At 39.2% G+C, this 15,005-nt stretch overlaps 2 protein-coding genes across 3 annotated transcripts; one reads left to right on the forward strand and one right to left on the reverse strand.

Moving 5' to 3' along the window:
• Positions 1-2,983: 2,983 nt before the first annotated feature.
• fbxl8 (F-box and leucine-rich repeat protein 8) lies at positions 2,984-5,163 on the reverse strand. Its single transcript, XM_083558601.1, has 2 exons — positions 4,609-5,163; positions 2,984-4,523 (listed from the first exon to the last, which is right to left on the reverse strand). Exons 1-2 carry the CDS (start codon positions 4,743-4,745, stop codon positions 3,557-3,559), a joined length of 1,104 nt encoding a protein of 367 aa, XP_083414727.1. The 5' UTR covers positions 4,746-5,163; the 3' UTR covers positions 2,984-3,556.
• A 358-nt stretch (positions 5,164-5,521) lies between these two features.
• Positions 5,522-14,281, forward strand: tradd (tnfrsf1a-associated via death domain). Of its 2 annotated transcripts, none has more exons than XM_083558629.1 (6): positions 5,522-5,594; positions 7,319-7,388; positions 7,620-8,491; positions 8,790-10,598; positions 11,336-11,462; positions 12,104-14,281. In XM_083558629.1, exons 4-6 carry the CDS (start codon positions 10,254-10,256, stop codon positions 12,400-12,402), a joined length of 771 nt encoding a protein of 256 aa, XP_083414755.1. In that variant the 5' UTR covers positions 5,522-5,594; positions 7,319-7,388; positions 7,620-8,491; positions 8,790-10,253; the 3' UTR covers positions 12,403-14,281. The 2 variants fall into 2 exon arrangements, with proteins under 2 accessions (XP_083414755.1, XP_083414754.1); XM_083558628.1 differs by having other exon boundaries at positions 5,528-5,594; positions 7,620-7,773; positions 10,318-10,598.
• Positions 14,282-15,005: the final 724 nt, after the last annotated feature.

The raw sequence follows: 15,005 nt of genomic DNA on the forward strand, positions 1-15,005 counted from the left end.
TATTTGTGTTTTCTGTGTACAACAGAACTTTTTTTATAAACTTTAATCCATAGAAAATGATTAGAAGTTTACACACACACACACACACACACACAATAGGCAAAATGATGCCTTGTCAGTGTCTAATCCCTAAACTCAGATTTATACTCAAAGTATGGCTAATGGTTCTGTCATTCAAAAGGTTCTATCTGGAACCTGTTATGAATTCAGGGTTTTGTGCACTGGGGTTAAAAATGAATTCATAAATGGGGAAATAAATACACAATTTTAGTCAAAGAAAGGGGCATAATAAAGTGAACGCATTCTAGACTTTTACACTTATTTCTGTATTTTGACACCTTTTTTTTATGTATTTTATTGTCTGTATATATTTATAAGATATACAGTTCTTACATTATAGTCAACTCTCTGGTTTCTAGGAGCGTTGCTATTATTTGCCTTAGCTTAGCAAACAACGGCGGTTGTTGACTTCAGGAGGACATGGCGTGATCACTCTCGGGTAAACGTCTATGGCTCCTCCGTAGAATTTGTTCTACAGAGGGACTATCGGGAACATCCTGAGAATCTGCATCACTGCCTGGTTTGGAAATTGCACTGTCTGCAGAGGATATTGAGGACAGTAAAGATCATCTGAGACTTTTTTTTCCCTCAGTCATGGACTTTTGCACATCATGTTGCATTTGAAAATCCACCCAGTATTGTGGCTGAACACACTCACCCAAACATATTCTTTAATATCGTGTTTGGAAAAAAGAACATTCTGCTCCCACAACCAAACTGTGTAAGAGTTTCTTTGCAGACTTCTGTCTGAGTGGACTGACATGCACACACAAAATAAACCCCTACTTTCCAACTCAGTAACTGTCAGTATTTATTATAAATTGAACAATGTCTTTGTACTTTATTCCACATTAGCTCTGTTTTCTGTTCGGCTCTGCACTGTAATTTGCTGTGCTATTGTACTGTACTGTGGTGTGGTGTATTTTCGCACTTTATCTAGACCGGTGTTATCTTATGTTGCCGTGTGACACCTTGGGCCTGGAGGAATGTTTTATTATGTTCAAGTGTAGTGTGCCAACTGTATATAGTTGAAATGACAATAAAAGCCACTTAAATGTTGTTGACATTGAATCGTTTTATTCCGTGCTGTGTTACTGATGGTATTTTTATTTATCCCATAGCAGGTCTGTGTGTTCTGCCACTCAAGACCTTATACATATACACTGGCGATCAAAATTAGAGAACAATTTATAAACAATTGAACAATTCTGAAATAATGCCATCGTCACTGCTCAACAGTTGAAGGAGTTTTTGTCCTGTCTATACCATGCTACCAGAACACCTTTTCCACAAAATAACTAAAGCATTTTTAAAAAAAAAAACATTATTTTGCAGAAAACACTGATCAAAATTAGAGAACAACAGTGACTGTAGCATGAAAAAAGATTACAACAAAATTTTCTGAAGGTTACAACAGTCAGCAATTAGTAGGAAGTGAACACGCCTCTGCTCTGAATGACTTCAGCACATCTGCAGCCACAGGACAGCACTAGTCTCTCACACTGCTCTGGTGTGATTTTGATCCACTCTTCTTCCAGTCTCCTCCACAGTTTGGTGACTGTAGTGGGTTTCTTGGCAATAACTTTGTCACCAAGGATTTTCCAGAGGTTCTCTATTGGGTTGAGATCAGGACTCTGGGCAGGCAATGTCATTATTTCAATGTTTTCAGTTTCAAGGAACTGCTTTACCCGTTTTGCTATGTGACATGGAGCGTTGTCCTGCATGAACACTGCGGGCTGATTGGGGAATGAACGCAGGGAAGGAACCATATGTTGTTGAAGAAGATTCTGATAAACATTTGCATTCACTCTGCCATGTAGCTGTATAAGAGGCCCAACTCCTGCTGCAGAAAACATGCCCAAACCATGACACTTCCTCCTTCACTTTTCACTGACTTCTTTACACACTTTGGGTTCAGTCTTTCTTCAGTTTGTCGCCGAACATAATGTTTCCCATCAGACCCAAATAAAATAAACTTGCTTTCATAACTGAGGTGAACTTTGGACCAGTTCTCCTCTGTCCACACAACATGTTCCTCAGCAACGCTTAGTCTAGCCTTTTGATTCTTTCTGCTAATGAGAGGTTTGGTCACTGCAGAGTGGGCTTTCAGTCCAAATGCTCTTAAACGTCGAGACACTGTATGACGAGACAGATCCTTACCCTGTTCAGCACTGAACTGGTGAGCAATTCCAGCTGCAGTGTGGAAACGATTGCCCATTGAGATCCTCCGCAGTGTCCTGTCCTCTCTTGTATTTGTCTTCCGTGGACGACCAGCCTTCTTGGCGGACTTGAATGAGATGTTGTAAAGATTCAATATACTAATAATCACCGATTTGGAACGACCAACTTGTCTTGCTATGGCTGATAGGGTCATCCCTTTGGCCTTCATCTGAACAACCTGCTGCCGGAGGCTTTCAGTCACTTTAGAACGGCCCACCATCTTGCAGAGTCAGTGAAACTGGAAGATGGTGGGCCGTTCTAAAGTGACTGAAAGCCTCCGGCAGCTAGATTAACCTGGTGCTAGATTAACACCAATAACTGGGAGGTATCTGAAAGTGTTCTCTAATTTTGATCAGTGTGTTTTCTGCAAAATAATGGTTTTTTTTTTTTTTTTTTAATGCTTTAGTAATTTTGTGGAAAAGGTGTTCTGGTAGCATGGTATAGACAAGACAAAAACTCCTTCAACTGTTGAGCAGTGAAGATGACATTATTTCAGAATTGTTTAACTGTTTATAAATTGTTCTCTAATTTTGATCGCCAGTGTATATGTTCTTAATAGAAGTGTTAACAGTTAGCATAGCTGTCTTATGTCGATAGTATGTCTGCTTCCTGAGGTTAGGATCGGCAAACTAATTAAAGTATGGGGACTACTAAATGTATTAATGTTTAAATAAAAAAAAATAAAAAAAGTAAAAGGCATTCATTAAATTGTGATCATTTTTATTGACCATATTGAGTGTTAATTTGTTTTTACATTTATAAATTTATTTATACTTATTCTGTCCTTATTATTAATGTAGTAAGATCCAAAGTGTAACAAACTTAGGAAGGTAAATGAAATGAAACCTTTTATCCTTTCAGGAGTTTGTCTTAATTTTAGCTAAGGCACAAAAAGTACTTGAGTTAAATGGGGATAAAAAAAAAAAAAACCCTCATAAATAAAAATGGGAAATAGTATCTTTTGCACAGAGGTGAAGAAGAAAACATCAAAGTGAAACAAAAGAAAAATTTATAAATTTAGTAAGAGACCTATAATTTCACATTTCTGTCAGCCATTAAATATTAAATATCAAAACCTACACTGACAATTCTGCTACTCGCAAATCTGCTTTTATATGAGCAGTTGCCATGAAAATGATAATGTATTAGAATAAGTGCATTACTATTACTCTGCACTATTGTCAGGGCTTCTTTTACAGAGAATGAGTCAATACCTTCTCATGATTCACAACCCAGACCTCAACAGTGCTGTGGAAAAAAAAGGACTGTGTGTGCGTTATCTAAGAGTGGTGCAGGTCCAGGGGTGAAGTTCTTTGCGTGTTTTGAGGGTGTATCTGTGTAGGTCAGGACACAGTGAGCAGAACGCTTCTATCACGTTCTGTGAAACCACGCAGTAACAGTGAACCTCGCGGAGTTTCCTGCACTGCGTTGCCAAGGTGATCAACACTGTATTGAGCTCAGGGGACGCAGTGGTCTGCAGCTCGAGCACCTCCAGGGTTCCTGCGTAACTCTGCGCCACGACACGTAGCTCATCCAGTAGACAGGTCCATGTGTGGAGGCGGAGCTGTCTCACAGGGATGCTGGGTTGAATCACGCCAGGAACCTGCAGCTCCGGGAGCGTGTGGTCCAACTCCATGTCCACTCTCAGTCTAGGATGTCTGCGTCTCATATCCGCCCAAACTTGGTCAGAAAGTGGTGTGACGTACTTTAGTGAGCGCTCACAGCGCAGCTCCAGCAGCTTCAGTTCTGTTCTCTGGGGTTCTAAAAGATCTCGAAGGACATCGTGAGATACGCTAGCTTGGAAGAGCCCGATGGTATTCAGGGCTGGACAGCATTTAAGGACGTCCCTGATTGTCTCCGAGATGACGCCACACACCAAAGAACTGTTATTGATAAAGATACTTTGCAGGGCAGGGCACAGCGCAGCGATTCTCTTTACAAAGCCATCATTCAGGGTGAATGGCACACCTCTCAGGTCCAGCGCCATGAGGGACGAGCCGCTTGTTAGGACGTCCACCAGTCCCTGAAGCAGATCTTGTCCTGCGTAAAATAGAGGCGGGTTCCCCAAACAGCTGACGCATAACATGCGTAATCTGCCCTCGCCTCTGGCTAGAACCTGCTGCAAAACCCAAAGTCCAGTCTCCCGATGAGAAGGATCTGCCACACTGACAATCAGCTTCAAGTGTCTGATACATGGTAGAAGAGCAGAGAACCTCTGAGGAACACAGTCTCCAGACTCACACCTGATTGGACAAATACATAAACCAAATGAAATCACAAAACTTTAATAACACTCATTACAGATCATGCTAAATCTTTTCTACTCACCTGATCTCAGTGTGTGTCCATGCGCTGGAACAGGTTAAGCTGTTGGACCATGTTTTACACACTAGGAAGGCACTGCATTTATCCTTTAGTGGCAGAAAAGAAAAAATGTGTGCAAGGATTTCCTCTGGAAGTTCCATTAATCTGTCTTTCAAACCAAGCAATAATCAACAAAAAGTCTAAATAGATCTTATAAAATCTAAATCACTACAATATTGCGTTATATACTGTAGTTCCTTCCCTTCTTCATAGTGATCAGTGTTGATCTTTGCTTCCTTAGACTCCTTCACTTCCGCGTGACCAGGCTGCGTCAGACAAGTCAATCTCCGCCGCCATCTTGGAGAGGGTCTAAAAGTTCATTACCAAGTTAATGGACCTGACGTTTCAGCGTTTATTAAAATATAAAAACAAAAACGTCACACGTGTAACAGGATATATATAAAGTGTAATTTGAAGTGTGCTATATATTAAATACCACAGCACTAAAGCACTTGCTCAGCAATGGGTGATTTATGAGTATTTTTAATGCAAAAACTGTGTCAGTTTTCGAAAAAAAATGTAATGTCTTTTTTATTTACATTACGTAAGACGTACTAACAAATGATCACGTCCAAAACTAAAGAAATGCTCAAAACACGTAAAAATGAAGAGGGTTGTGACTAAATGTATAAAGTCAGATCAACGTCTCCTTATACCCTTGGAGACCGTTCCAATATGGCAGTCCTGTTGCCGTAGCTAGCAAGAACGGCTAGAGCCGAGTTTACTTTTTCCTACATCCCTACGTGATCGCCACGCCCCAAATCCTTCGACCAATCAGCTTAACGCTCACGGGCGTCCCACCCAATCGGAATCCGGAGAATGGTGACGTAGGCGCGTTCCCATACAGACCGACTTAGACAGTGTTTTTGTCTGACTTCTAAAACAACTCCTTTATTTCCAAGTGCTGCTATTTTTTTTTTTTTTTGCACAAACCTGCTTCCAATCAGCGTGTAAGTAATTATTTAATTCATTTAATTCACCCTGATCGATATTTTTTTTTACAGTTCGTTGCTAGAAAAGTTTATTTTGCTAATTGACTAAGCTAAGTAGCTTGTTAGCTTGAAACGTCAGACTCTTGCAGTCAGTGGAAATATTTACGTTGGAGAAGTTCGATTTTCTTCGTGTCGCCTTAAGGAGATTTTTTCACGATGATTTTGTTAGAATACACAACTTCTACTAAAAAGTTGTACACCTTTTTTAAAAGTCATGTCACCTTTTCCTGTCTCGCGTTTTATTAACTTTTACCTGCGAACGAAACTCGCGTGACGCGCCGCGCGCACTTCCTGTTCGTCTATGCGCGCACGAGCTGCGGGTTGAGACCTAAGATAAGAAGGAAATCTTCATTTCTTCACCTCAGTATTTTACAGCAGAGAACTGCAGAAGCGGAAATAAAACCAGCTCCACTCATCATCAGGACTTCAGCATTTTCAAATGACATCATATGCTGAATAAGGATAATACAATTTCACCAGTAAGATGCGGAAAAACTCTAAATGGGGTTGAAGTCTCCGCTTTTAAGGGTCCAGGGTCTGTCCATCCCTCCAGCCATTCATTTCATTCATTCATCCATCCATCAGTCTGTTCATTCATTTATTCATCCCCATATCCACTCAACCATTCATTCATTCATCACTTATTTCTTTATTCCTCCATCTATTAATTGATTTATTCACCCACATATCCACTTATTACCACCCATTCATTTATTCATTTGGTTATTTATTTATCTATCACTTATTTATTTGTCCATCCATCCATCTATTAAATAATCTGTCCATTCATCTATTAATTCATCTTTCCATCTATTACCCATCTATTCATTTTTTTGTTGCCCTGTCATATCTTGTTTTTTTCCTTCATTTATTCATCCGTTTGTTGTTTCTCTGTCATTCTGTCTTTTTGTCTATCTGTGTCTGTCTTTCTTTCTCGGTAATTCATACATTTAAACTGTCCAAGTTGGACTTCTGATCGAAAGGTTGTTAGTTTAAATCCCTACACCACCAAGTTGCTAATACGGGGCCCTTTAATAAGGCTCTCAACTCAAACCTACTCTGCTTTATAAAGATATAAGAATATTGTAAGTCACTCTGGGCATCTGGCAAATATTGTAAGTGTGAATCCATTTATTCATTTATTTATTCATCCATCTATCCACTAACTAATTCTTTTGCCATTCGATTTATCTTTTTCTATCTGTTTTTCTGCCTGTTGCCAACCATTCTTTTTTCCTTCCTTGTCTCTCCTTCTGTCTGTCGTTCATTTCTTTTTATCTTTTCTTTTTGCCTTTCTTTTTGTCTGTCTCCAGTCCTCGGTAAGAGATTTATCCGGGTAGATTATCAGGTGGATCCAAAGTTTATTGTTGAAATGCTGGGAGTTATTTGGGTTATTTTTGAGTTATTCTCAATTCAAGATTTCCACACACTCCTTCACAGCAGTCCAGCTTCTACACTTGCAAAGCACTGACACTGGAGATTCATTACATTATTGTCAAATCATCTTCTCCTCAGCACATCATTTATCAATTACACAGGTGTTACTATAAAACATTTTGTTTATTAGTTGAATGTCGGCTGTACATGTCAGTGTTAATGAGTTGTTGCTATAACATATCAGAATGAGCACATTGATATGAACCTGCACTACTTTGAAAGCTGCTGTTATACAAATCTTTCAGGGTTTCAGGCTCTGAGAGGAACAGAGGAGTTTGGAATGCTCAGAAAATGGACTTAAACACAGATTTATCGGTATGCAAATCTGGATTTTATTCATCTCTCATTCTCTCTCTCTCATTCATGGGTGGGGAAAAATGTAAGTGCAGTGCATTGTCTGGCCACCAGACCCCCAACCCCCCAAACAAACAAAAAATAAACAAAAACAAAACAAAAGGATATGGAATAAACTCAGATTATGTTGTTACATTATTTTGCACAAGATTTACATGTGAAAAGTAACTTTTGTTGTGCTTGTTGTTGCAGAAGTTAACAGTGAGCAGTCTGAATGATCGTGCGTGGTCAGGGTGCGTTGTGCTGTTTTTGCGCTGCTGCAGTCCAGAACTTGATCTGCTGTCCTGCTACAAAGACCAGCAAGAGAAATTCAGCATTTTCAAGGCCATTAAACTCACTCTAACAGGTGTGTGTGTTTGTGTGTACACGTGTGTCATCACATAAGTATGGTCAATTTTTTACGAATTTACAGAAAGACCTTTTAAAAAGATTTGAGCTAGAAATCCTTAATCATTTAAGAGCCTTACTGTAAATGACACTGTAAATTAATAGCTCTCTAGACTTTTTGCCATTTTCAATCTTTACTAACATTCAAAGAAAAGTAAATAAAAAAAACATAAATGGAAAAAGGCTTTTGTGTGAGATTTTTAGGGTTTTTCCTTACTTTCTTGCATCATGCGGCGGCCCTAAACCTTGTAACAATATTTAAAAAGCTTTCTGTCTTCTACTTTACAAATTTTTAGACCTGAATGTTAAAGGAAACGATTTGACAAATTGGAAGATTAATGTATTTTTATTATTTTGAAAAAAGTAGGTAGGAGTACAAGGAGATGCGGCAGCAGGTGAAGAGGGATGTAGCAAAAGATAACGAAAAGGTATATGAGGAGGTGTATTTGAAGTTGGACACTAAGGAAGGAGAAAAGGATTTATACAGGCAGGGGGACTGAGCCGGGAAGGATGTGCTGCAAGTTAGAGCAATAAACGATGGAGATGGAAATGTGTTGACTAGTGAGGAGAGTGTGTTGAGAAGGTGGAGGGAGTATTTTGAGCAGCTGATGAATGAGGAAAATGAGAGAGAGAGAAGGTTGGATGGTCTGGAGATTGTGAAGCAGGATGTGGATAGGGTTAGTAAGGAGGAAGTAAAAACAGTGATTGCGAGGATGAAGAGAGACACCTGTAGAAGCGTGGAGATGTTTAGGAGAGATGGCAGTGGAGTTTTCAACCAGATTGTTTATCAAAATTTTGGAAGGTGAGAGGATGCCTGAGGAATGGAGAAGGAGTGTGCTGGTACTGACCTTTAAGCATAAGGGAGATGTGCAGACCTGCAGTAACTACAGGGGAATTAAGTTGATCAGTCACACCATGAAGTTATGGAAAAGGGTTGTGGAAGCCAGGCTAAGAGAAGAGGTGACCATCTGTAAGCAACAGTATGGTTTCATGCCGTGGAAGAGCACCACAGACGCATTATTTGCTTTGAGAATGTTGATGGAGAAGTATAGAGAAGGTCAGAAGGAGTTGCATTGTGTGTTTGTGGATTCAGAGAAAGCGTAAGACAGGGTGTCGAGAGAGGAGTTGTGGTATTGTATGAGGAAGTCTGGTGTGGCAGAGAACTATGTGAGGGTGGTGCAGGACATGTATGAGGGCAGTGTGACCGCAGTGAAGTGTGCAGTAGGAACGACAGACTGGTTCAAGGTGGAGGTTGGACTACATCAAGGATCGGCTCTGGGCCCTTTCCTGTTTGCAGTGGTGATGTACAGGATGACGGACGAGGTCAGACAGGAGTCTCCATGGACTATGATGTTTGCGGATGATATTGTGATTTGTGGTGAGAGTAGTGAGCAGGTTGAGAAGAGTCTGGAGAAGTGGAGGTACATGCTGGAGAGAAGGGAAATGAAATTCAGTAGGAGTAAGACAGAGTACATGTGTGTGAATGAAAAAAAGGGCAGTGGAGTGGTGCGGTTGCAGGTAGAAGAGGTGGAGAAGGTGGAGGAGTTCAGGTACCTGGGGTCAACAGTGCACAGTAATGGAGAGTGTGTTAGAGAATTAAAGAAAACAGTGCAGGCAGAGTAGAGTGAGTGGAGAAGAGTGACAGGAGTGATTTGTGATAGAAGGGTATCTGGAGGAAGACCAAGGAGGAGGTTTATGAATGTGATGAGGGAAGAAATGCAGGTAGTTGGTTTGAAAGAGGCAGATGTAGAGGACAGAGTAGTATAGAGACGGATGATCCGCTGTGGCGACCCCTAACGGGAGCAGCCAGAAGAAGAAGAATTTATTTAAAAAAATTTTAAGCATAGTGTTTTTATTATTCTCTCCTGTATATTATTCTCTCCATCTACTTTAACATACAGAGCCTTGCAAAAGTATTCAGATTCCTGACCAATTAATTCATTAAACACCGTTTAATGATGATGAGATTAGGATGGAGCTTTTTGGCCAAAGCATTATGGTGTGGTGCAAATCTATCACTTCCTATGCCTCAAATGCTGTGAGGATGCTTCTCAACAGGAACTGGGCATCTTGTTAGAAGTGAAGGAAGAATGGATAAATAAAAAAATAAGAAAATACTGCAAAAGAATCTGCTTTAGTCCACTAACAAACTGAAGCTTGGGAGAAAATTCACTTTTTAGCAGGACAATAATGATAAAGCCAAATAAACATTGGAGTGGCTCAAAACACTAATGTCCTGCGTGGCCCAGTGAAAAAGGCCTGATTTTATTCATATTGGGAATCTGTGACGCTATATGAAAATTGTAATCCATAAGCATCACCCAAGCAACCTGAACAACCTGGAGCAAGTCTGCAGAGGAGAATTGGCCAAAATCACCCCGTCACTGTGTGCAAAGCTGGTGCTTGTTTTCTATAGTATCAGGTGCTTATTAAATTAAAATGTCCTGTTTCTCTAACGAATACAACAAGTGTTCAGTGTTAGTAACACCATTCTGTATACCAGATGTTGCCGCTGGACTTGATGGTTATGAAATCCTTAAGCTTCATGACGCTGATCCATTTCTTGGAGTGGAGTTGAAGTTTACGGAAATCGTTCCCTGTAGGCGTTTCCTGGACAGCTACGTGTCCGGGTCACTGCTTCAGTTCCTCTCCCAGCATGTATCGCGCTTGCTCTCACTTCCTGACGGATTAGGCATGAATGCCACACTCAAGGCTGGAACACATACTCTGGACCACAGCATTCAAGATCCAGAACTCTGTCTACAGCACATATATCAGTCTCAGGTACTCACTCACTCACTTACTTACTTATTTACTCACTCACTCACTCACATACACACACACACACACACACACACACACACACACACACACACACACATTCATTCACTCACACAAACACTAATTCACTCACACTCATTCACTTACATACACACTCATACTCACTCATTCACTCATAAACACTCACACACACACATATTCATTCACGCACTCACACACACTCATTCACTCACTCAATCACACACTCACTCATTCAATCACTCACTCACACACACTCATTCACACACTCACATACTCATTCACTCACTCACACTCATTCACTCACAAACACTTACTCACACACACACACACACACACACTCATTCACTCACTCACAAACACTCTCTCACTCAGTCACACACTCACTCATTCAATCACTCACACACTCACTCACATACTCATTCACTCACTCACTCACACACACAAACACACTCATTCACATGCACACACAGTCACTCACTCACATGCTTCACTTATTACACACTAATTCGTACACTCTTATACTCCCACTTTATTGTTTAGTATAAATAGGGGAAAAAGCTAATAATTATAATAATTATAAAAAATATATAAATTTGAAATTAAGATAAAAATGTAAAATGAAGGTAATTATGCAAAAGAATTCCCTGACAAACATCATGATTTTGAAGGGATTGTAAGGTTCATCATATTAACACACTAACATGTTGGATGGATTACAGCCCATGCGTTTGCGGGACGACGAAGTCACGCAGCTCGAGCAGCAGCTACAGAACAGCTATATTCCACCCATCCAGACACGGAAGGAAGTGCCCAAGAACTGCTTTCTGTTCCAGAAACGTTTGTTCGGTGAGCACCAATTTATTTATTCTTTTAATCCTACTGTGTGTTTAAGAATGAAACAATGACTCGGGGTCATTTATTTTAAATATTTGGCAACCTTTTAAAAAAGGACTGTAAAATAACAGGTGAAAAAAATGCAGCAGATATTAACCTGTTTTACAGAAAACGTTTCCCACTGGTTTAATAAACCAGCTGAAAGCATGAGCTTTTGGTTAGTAGGCACATCAACAATGTATCTAGAAATTTCCCCACTGTGGGACGAATAAAGGAATATCTTATCTTATCTTATTTAAATAATTCTTATTGATAATTTTCAAAGTCTTAGATGACATCAATGCAAAAAGCTAATTAATGATAATAATGATAAAGACAAGACACTTTTAGTTTTGGTTTTTGCTTCCTTAATTTCACTTAAGTCAGAATTAAGTCCTGCTTTTTGTTTAATGTGACAGTTATGTGATCGAAAGGCAGGCAGATGGGAGCAGGGATGTGTTAGATTTTGTTCTAGCATTAAACAAGGTGAAGGACTGATCCCGGGAGAATGCCTAGAGTAACAGAAGAAGCAGTGGTGGCTTTGTTTTTGCTGGCAGAAAGATGATGACATTTTTAGTAACATCTTTGTACTGTTTCTGTACACGTCCTTAAAGACGACAGGCCTCTGACGGCCGGGGATCAGCAGCGCTTTGCTTCTCACGTGGGCCGTGATTGGAAGCGAGTGGGTCGAGCATTACAGAAGAACTGCCGGGCACTGAAGGGGACAGCCATTGACAATCTTGCCTATGAGTATGAGAGGGAGGGGCTTTATGAACAGGCCTATCAGCTCCTGGGACGCTTCATCCAATCAGAGGGACGGAACGCCAAGCTGGGGCGTCTCATCAGTGCCCTGGAGGAAGCCAAGCTGATCAGCATGGCTGAGATCATGCTGGACATTCAGCCTCGCGAGTAAGGGACTCAAAGTGTGCGTGTGCGTGTGTGTGTGCGTGTGTGTGTGTGTGCGCATGTGCATGTGTGTGTCTAACTGGGTCTGGTACCTAAAGGTGACTTTTTTTTTCCAGTTTATAATTTCTTACATAAAATAAAAATGCAGCATTGTCTATATGAATATTATAGGTAAACATATGTAGGTTCTGAATGCTAGCAAAATTGATTGTTAGCTGTTTGTTTTTGTCGGTTTTGCTTGACCATATTAATCATGAAACCTACCAAAAAGGAAAAGAACCAAAAATTATGTTAGAGGTATGTGTCTGAAAAACTCAAAACCTAAAATACGTCAAAATAGGTAAAAACTCATTTTTACCCATGAGGGATTCAGGACGTGTCGAAATGACGAAATTCACCAGCGCACAGAGTCCGTGCTGAATAAATGATTGGATAATTATAAAAAATACCTTTAAATGACAGGTTGTGTAATTTTTATTGTCTGTGTCTGACTTCTCCAATCCCTGGAATGCAGGGCATTTCTGTCTAATCACTTTCTCACTCGGATGCAGATCAAGACACTCTCATCACCGTGTTCTCACCTGAGAACCATATTAAGAAGAACTGCTCCAACTCAGCTGTGTGTGTGTGTGTGTGTGTGTGTGTGTGTGTGTGTGTGTGTGTGTGTGTGTGTGTGTGTGTGTGTGTGTGTGTGTGTGTGTGTGTGTGTGTGTGTGTGTGTGTGTGTGTGTGTGTGAGAACAAGTCCTAAAGAGAGCTTTGAAAAACAGAGACACATTAGAGCAATTTTCTTTTACTTTTCTCTTCCAAATTGAACTGTGTTTATCATGAAGATCTGCACATGTTTTGTGGGTGGGGTGTGTGTGTGTGTGTGTATGTGTATGTGTGTGTTTGTGTGTGTGAATAAGAGAGCCCAGACATTCTACAGGTGTTTTTGTTTTCCACAATGACCCTCATGCTCTCCACTTCCTGTTTGTCTTTCTCCTAACACATCCGGTTGATAATTAAAGTCGTTTATGAGGTGAATCTAAGAGCCAGTGAACAATACAGAAACTTGCACCAAACTTCTTGAGCACATTTCTGTGAGTGCAGGTTTAGTGCTCTGTATCTGCTTTTTGAAAATAATTCAAATTTAAATCCCTTCTGGTCTTTACAACTGAACTGATTTTGTATGAATTGGTCTCAGTCAGTTGTTAGTTTAAAGTAAAATGTATATATATCTTGCTTGGATGTTGGGTGGACAGAGAGTTTCCGAGTTTTGAATCGAACATGCTTTTTGTATTATTTGTGATGGATGTAAAACAGTAAAGAAGTAAAAATGGATAGTGTTGTTATTCACAAATATTGCAAAGCAATCATTTTGACTTTTTTTTTGTTAAACAATGTTTTCATGATGATTTAAAACTAAATACACAGATTTTTTTTTATCTGTTTTTATTAAGGGTGCCAATAATACTGGAGCTGACTGTAGTTTTGTTTACATTTTGGTAAAAAAAAATAAATAAATAAATAAATAATAAGGAATGTTGAAAAATAATATGAATGAAAATAATAATATGAGAGAACTACATCTCTGGAGTGTGTGTGCATGAGGGAGGTAGTAACTCCGTGGTTAAGGCATTGGACTTTGGATCAGCAGGTCACAAGCTGCTACTGCTGGGCCCTTGAGCAAGGCCCTTAACTTTCCCCTGCTCAGTTGGAAATCACTCTTTAAGGGCATATGCCAAAATGCCATTAATGTAAATGTAAAAAAAAGTGTGTGTGTGTGCGTGAATCAAGTTTCAAGGTGTTTTTGGATTATGACTATGAATGTGCCTCACTGCCCAAATATGAAGTTTTTCACAAATAAATGTCTGTTTGTACAACAATAAACCTTTGGGGATTTGATTTGTGTATGTTTTTTCTCTCTCTTGAAGTTAATAAGACAACAGATTGCAGCTTGTTACATACGTTACAATCCCGAAGTTATGATTTGAAAGATACAAATGAGGAAATGAAACATTTGAGTGAATTACATGTAATTTACAAATTGTTTTAGTGAGATTTTCTCAAGGTAGGAATTTGGTGTAACACACTGTTTCCTGTAAATATGACAATAAACTCTTGAATCTTTAAATATGTAGATATGTGACTAATAACATTTTAAATAAAAATAATCAAAATTTCCCTTCTCTGATCTTTTTTTTTTATCATAATTTATTTTTTACAAAGAATAAACTAACTTGGTGAATAAATTAACAAACCAGAATAAAAATTAAGTTTACTAAAATGAAATAAAAGAATACAAATATATTTATGGATTAAATAGTTTATTTTGAAGGAGCTCCATGATTTCAAGCTGTTTGAAGGAGCCTTTGGGGATAGAAAAATAAACACTATAAGTCTAAAAATATATGTAGTGTAAATATGATTTTCATTTATTTTTTAATGAGGAAATGGTGGAATTGTATCTTGCACAACACTTTATTTAATTAACGAATAAAAAAAATAAACATAAAATAATAAATAATATAGGTTTCTATGGTTGTGTTTGTTTGTTGTTCTTGTGTGGGTCCCTCCAGGGTTTCTTTATATTTGTGTTCTGGTGTGATTTATGAGGAATGTTATTAAT

Source organism: Silurus aristotelis (assembly GCF_946808225.1).
Source record: "Silurus aristotelis genome assembly, chromosome: 13".
NCBI classification, from domain to species: Eukaryota; Metazoa; Chordata; class Actinopteri; order Siluriformes; family Siluridae; genus Silurus; species Silurus aristotelis.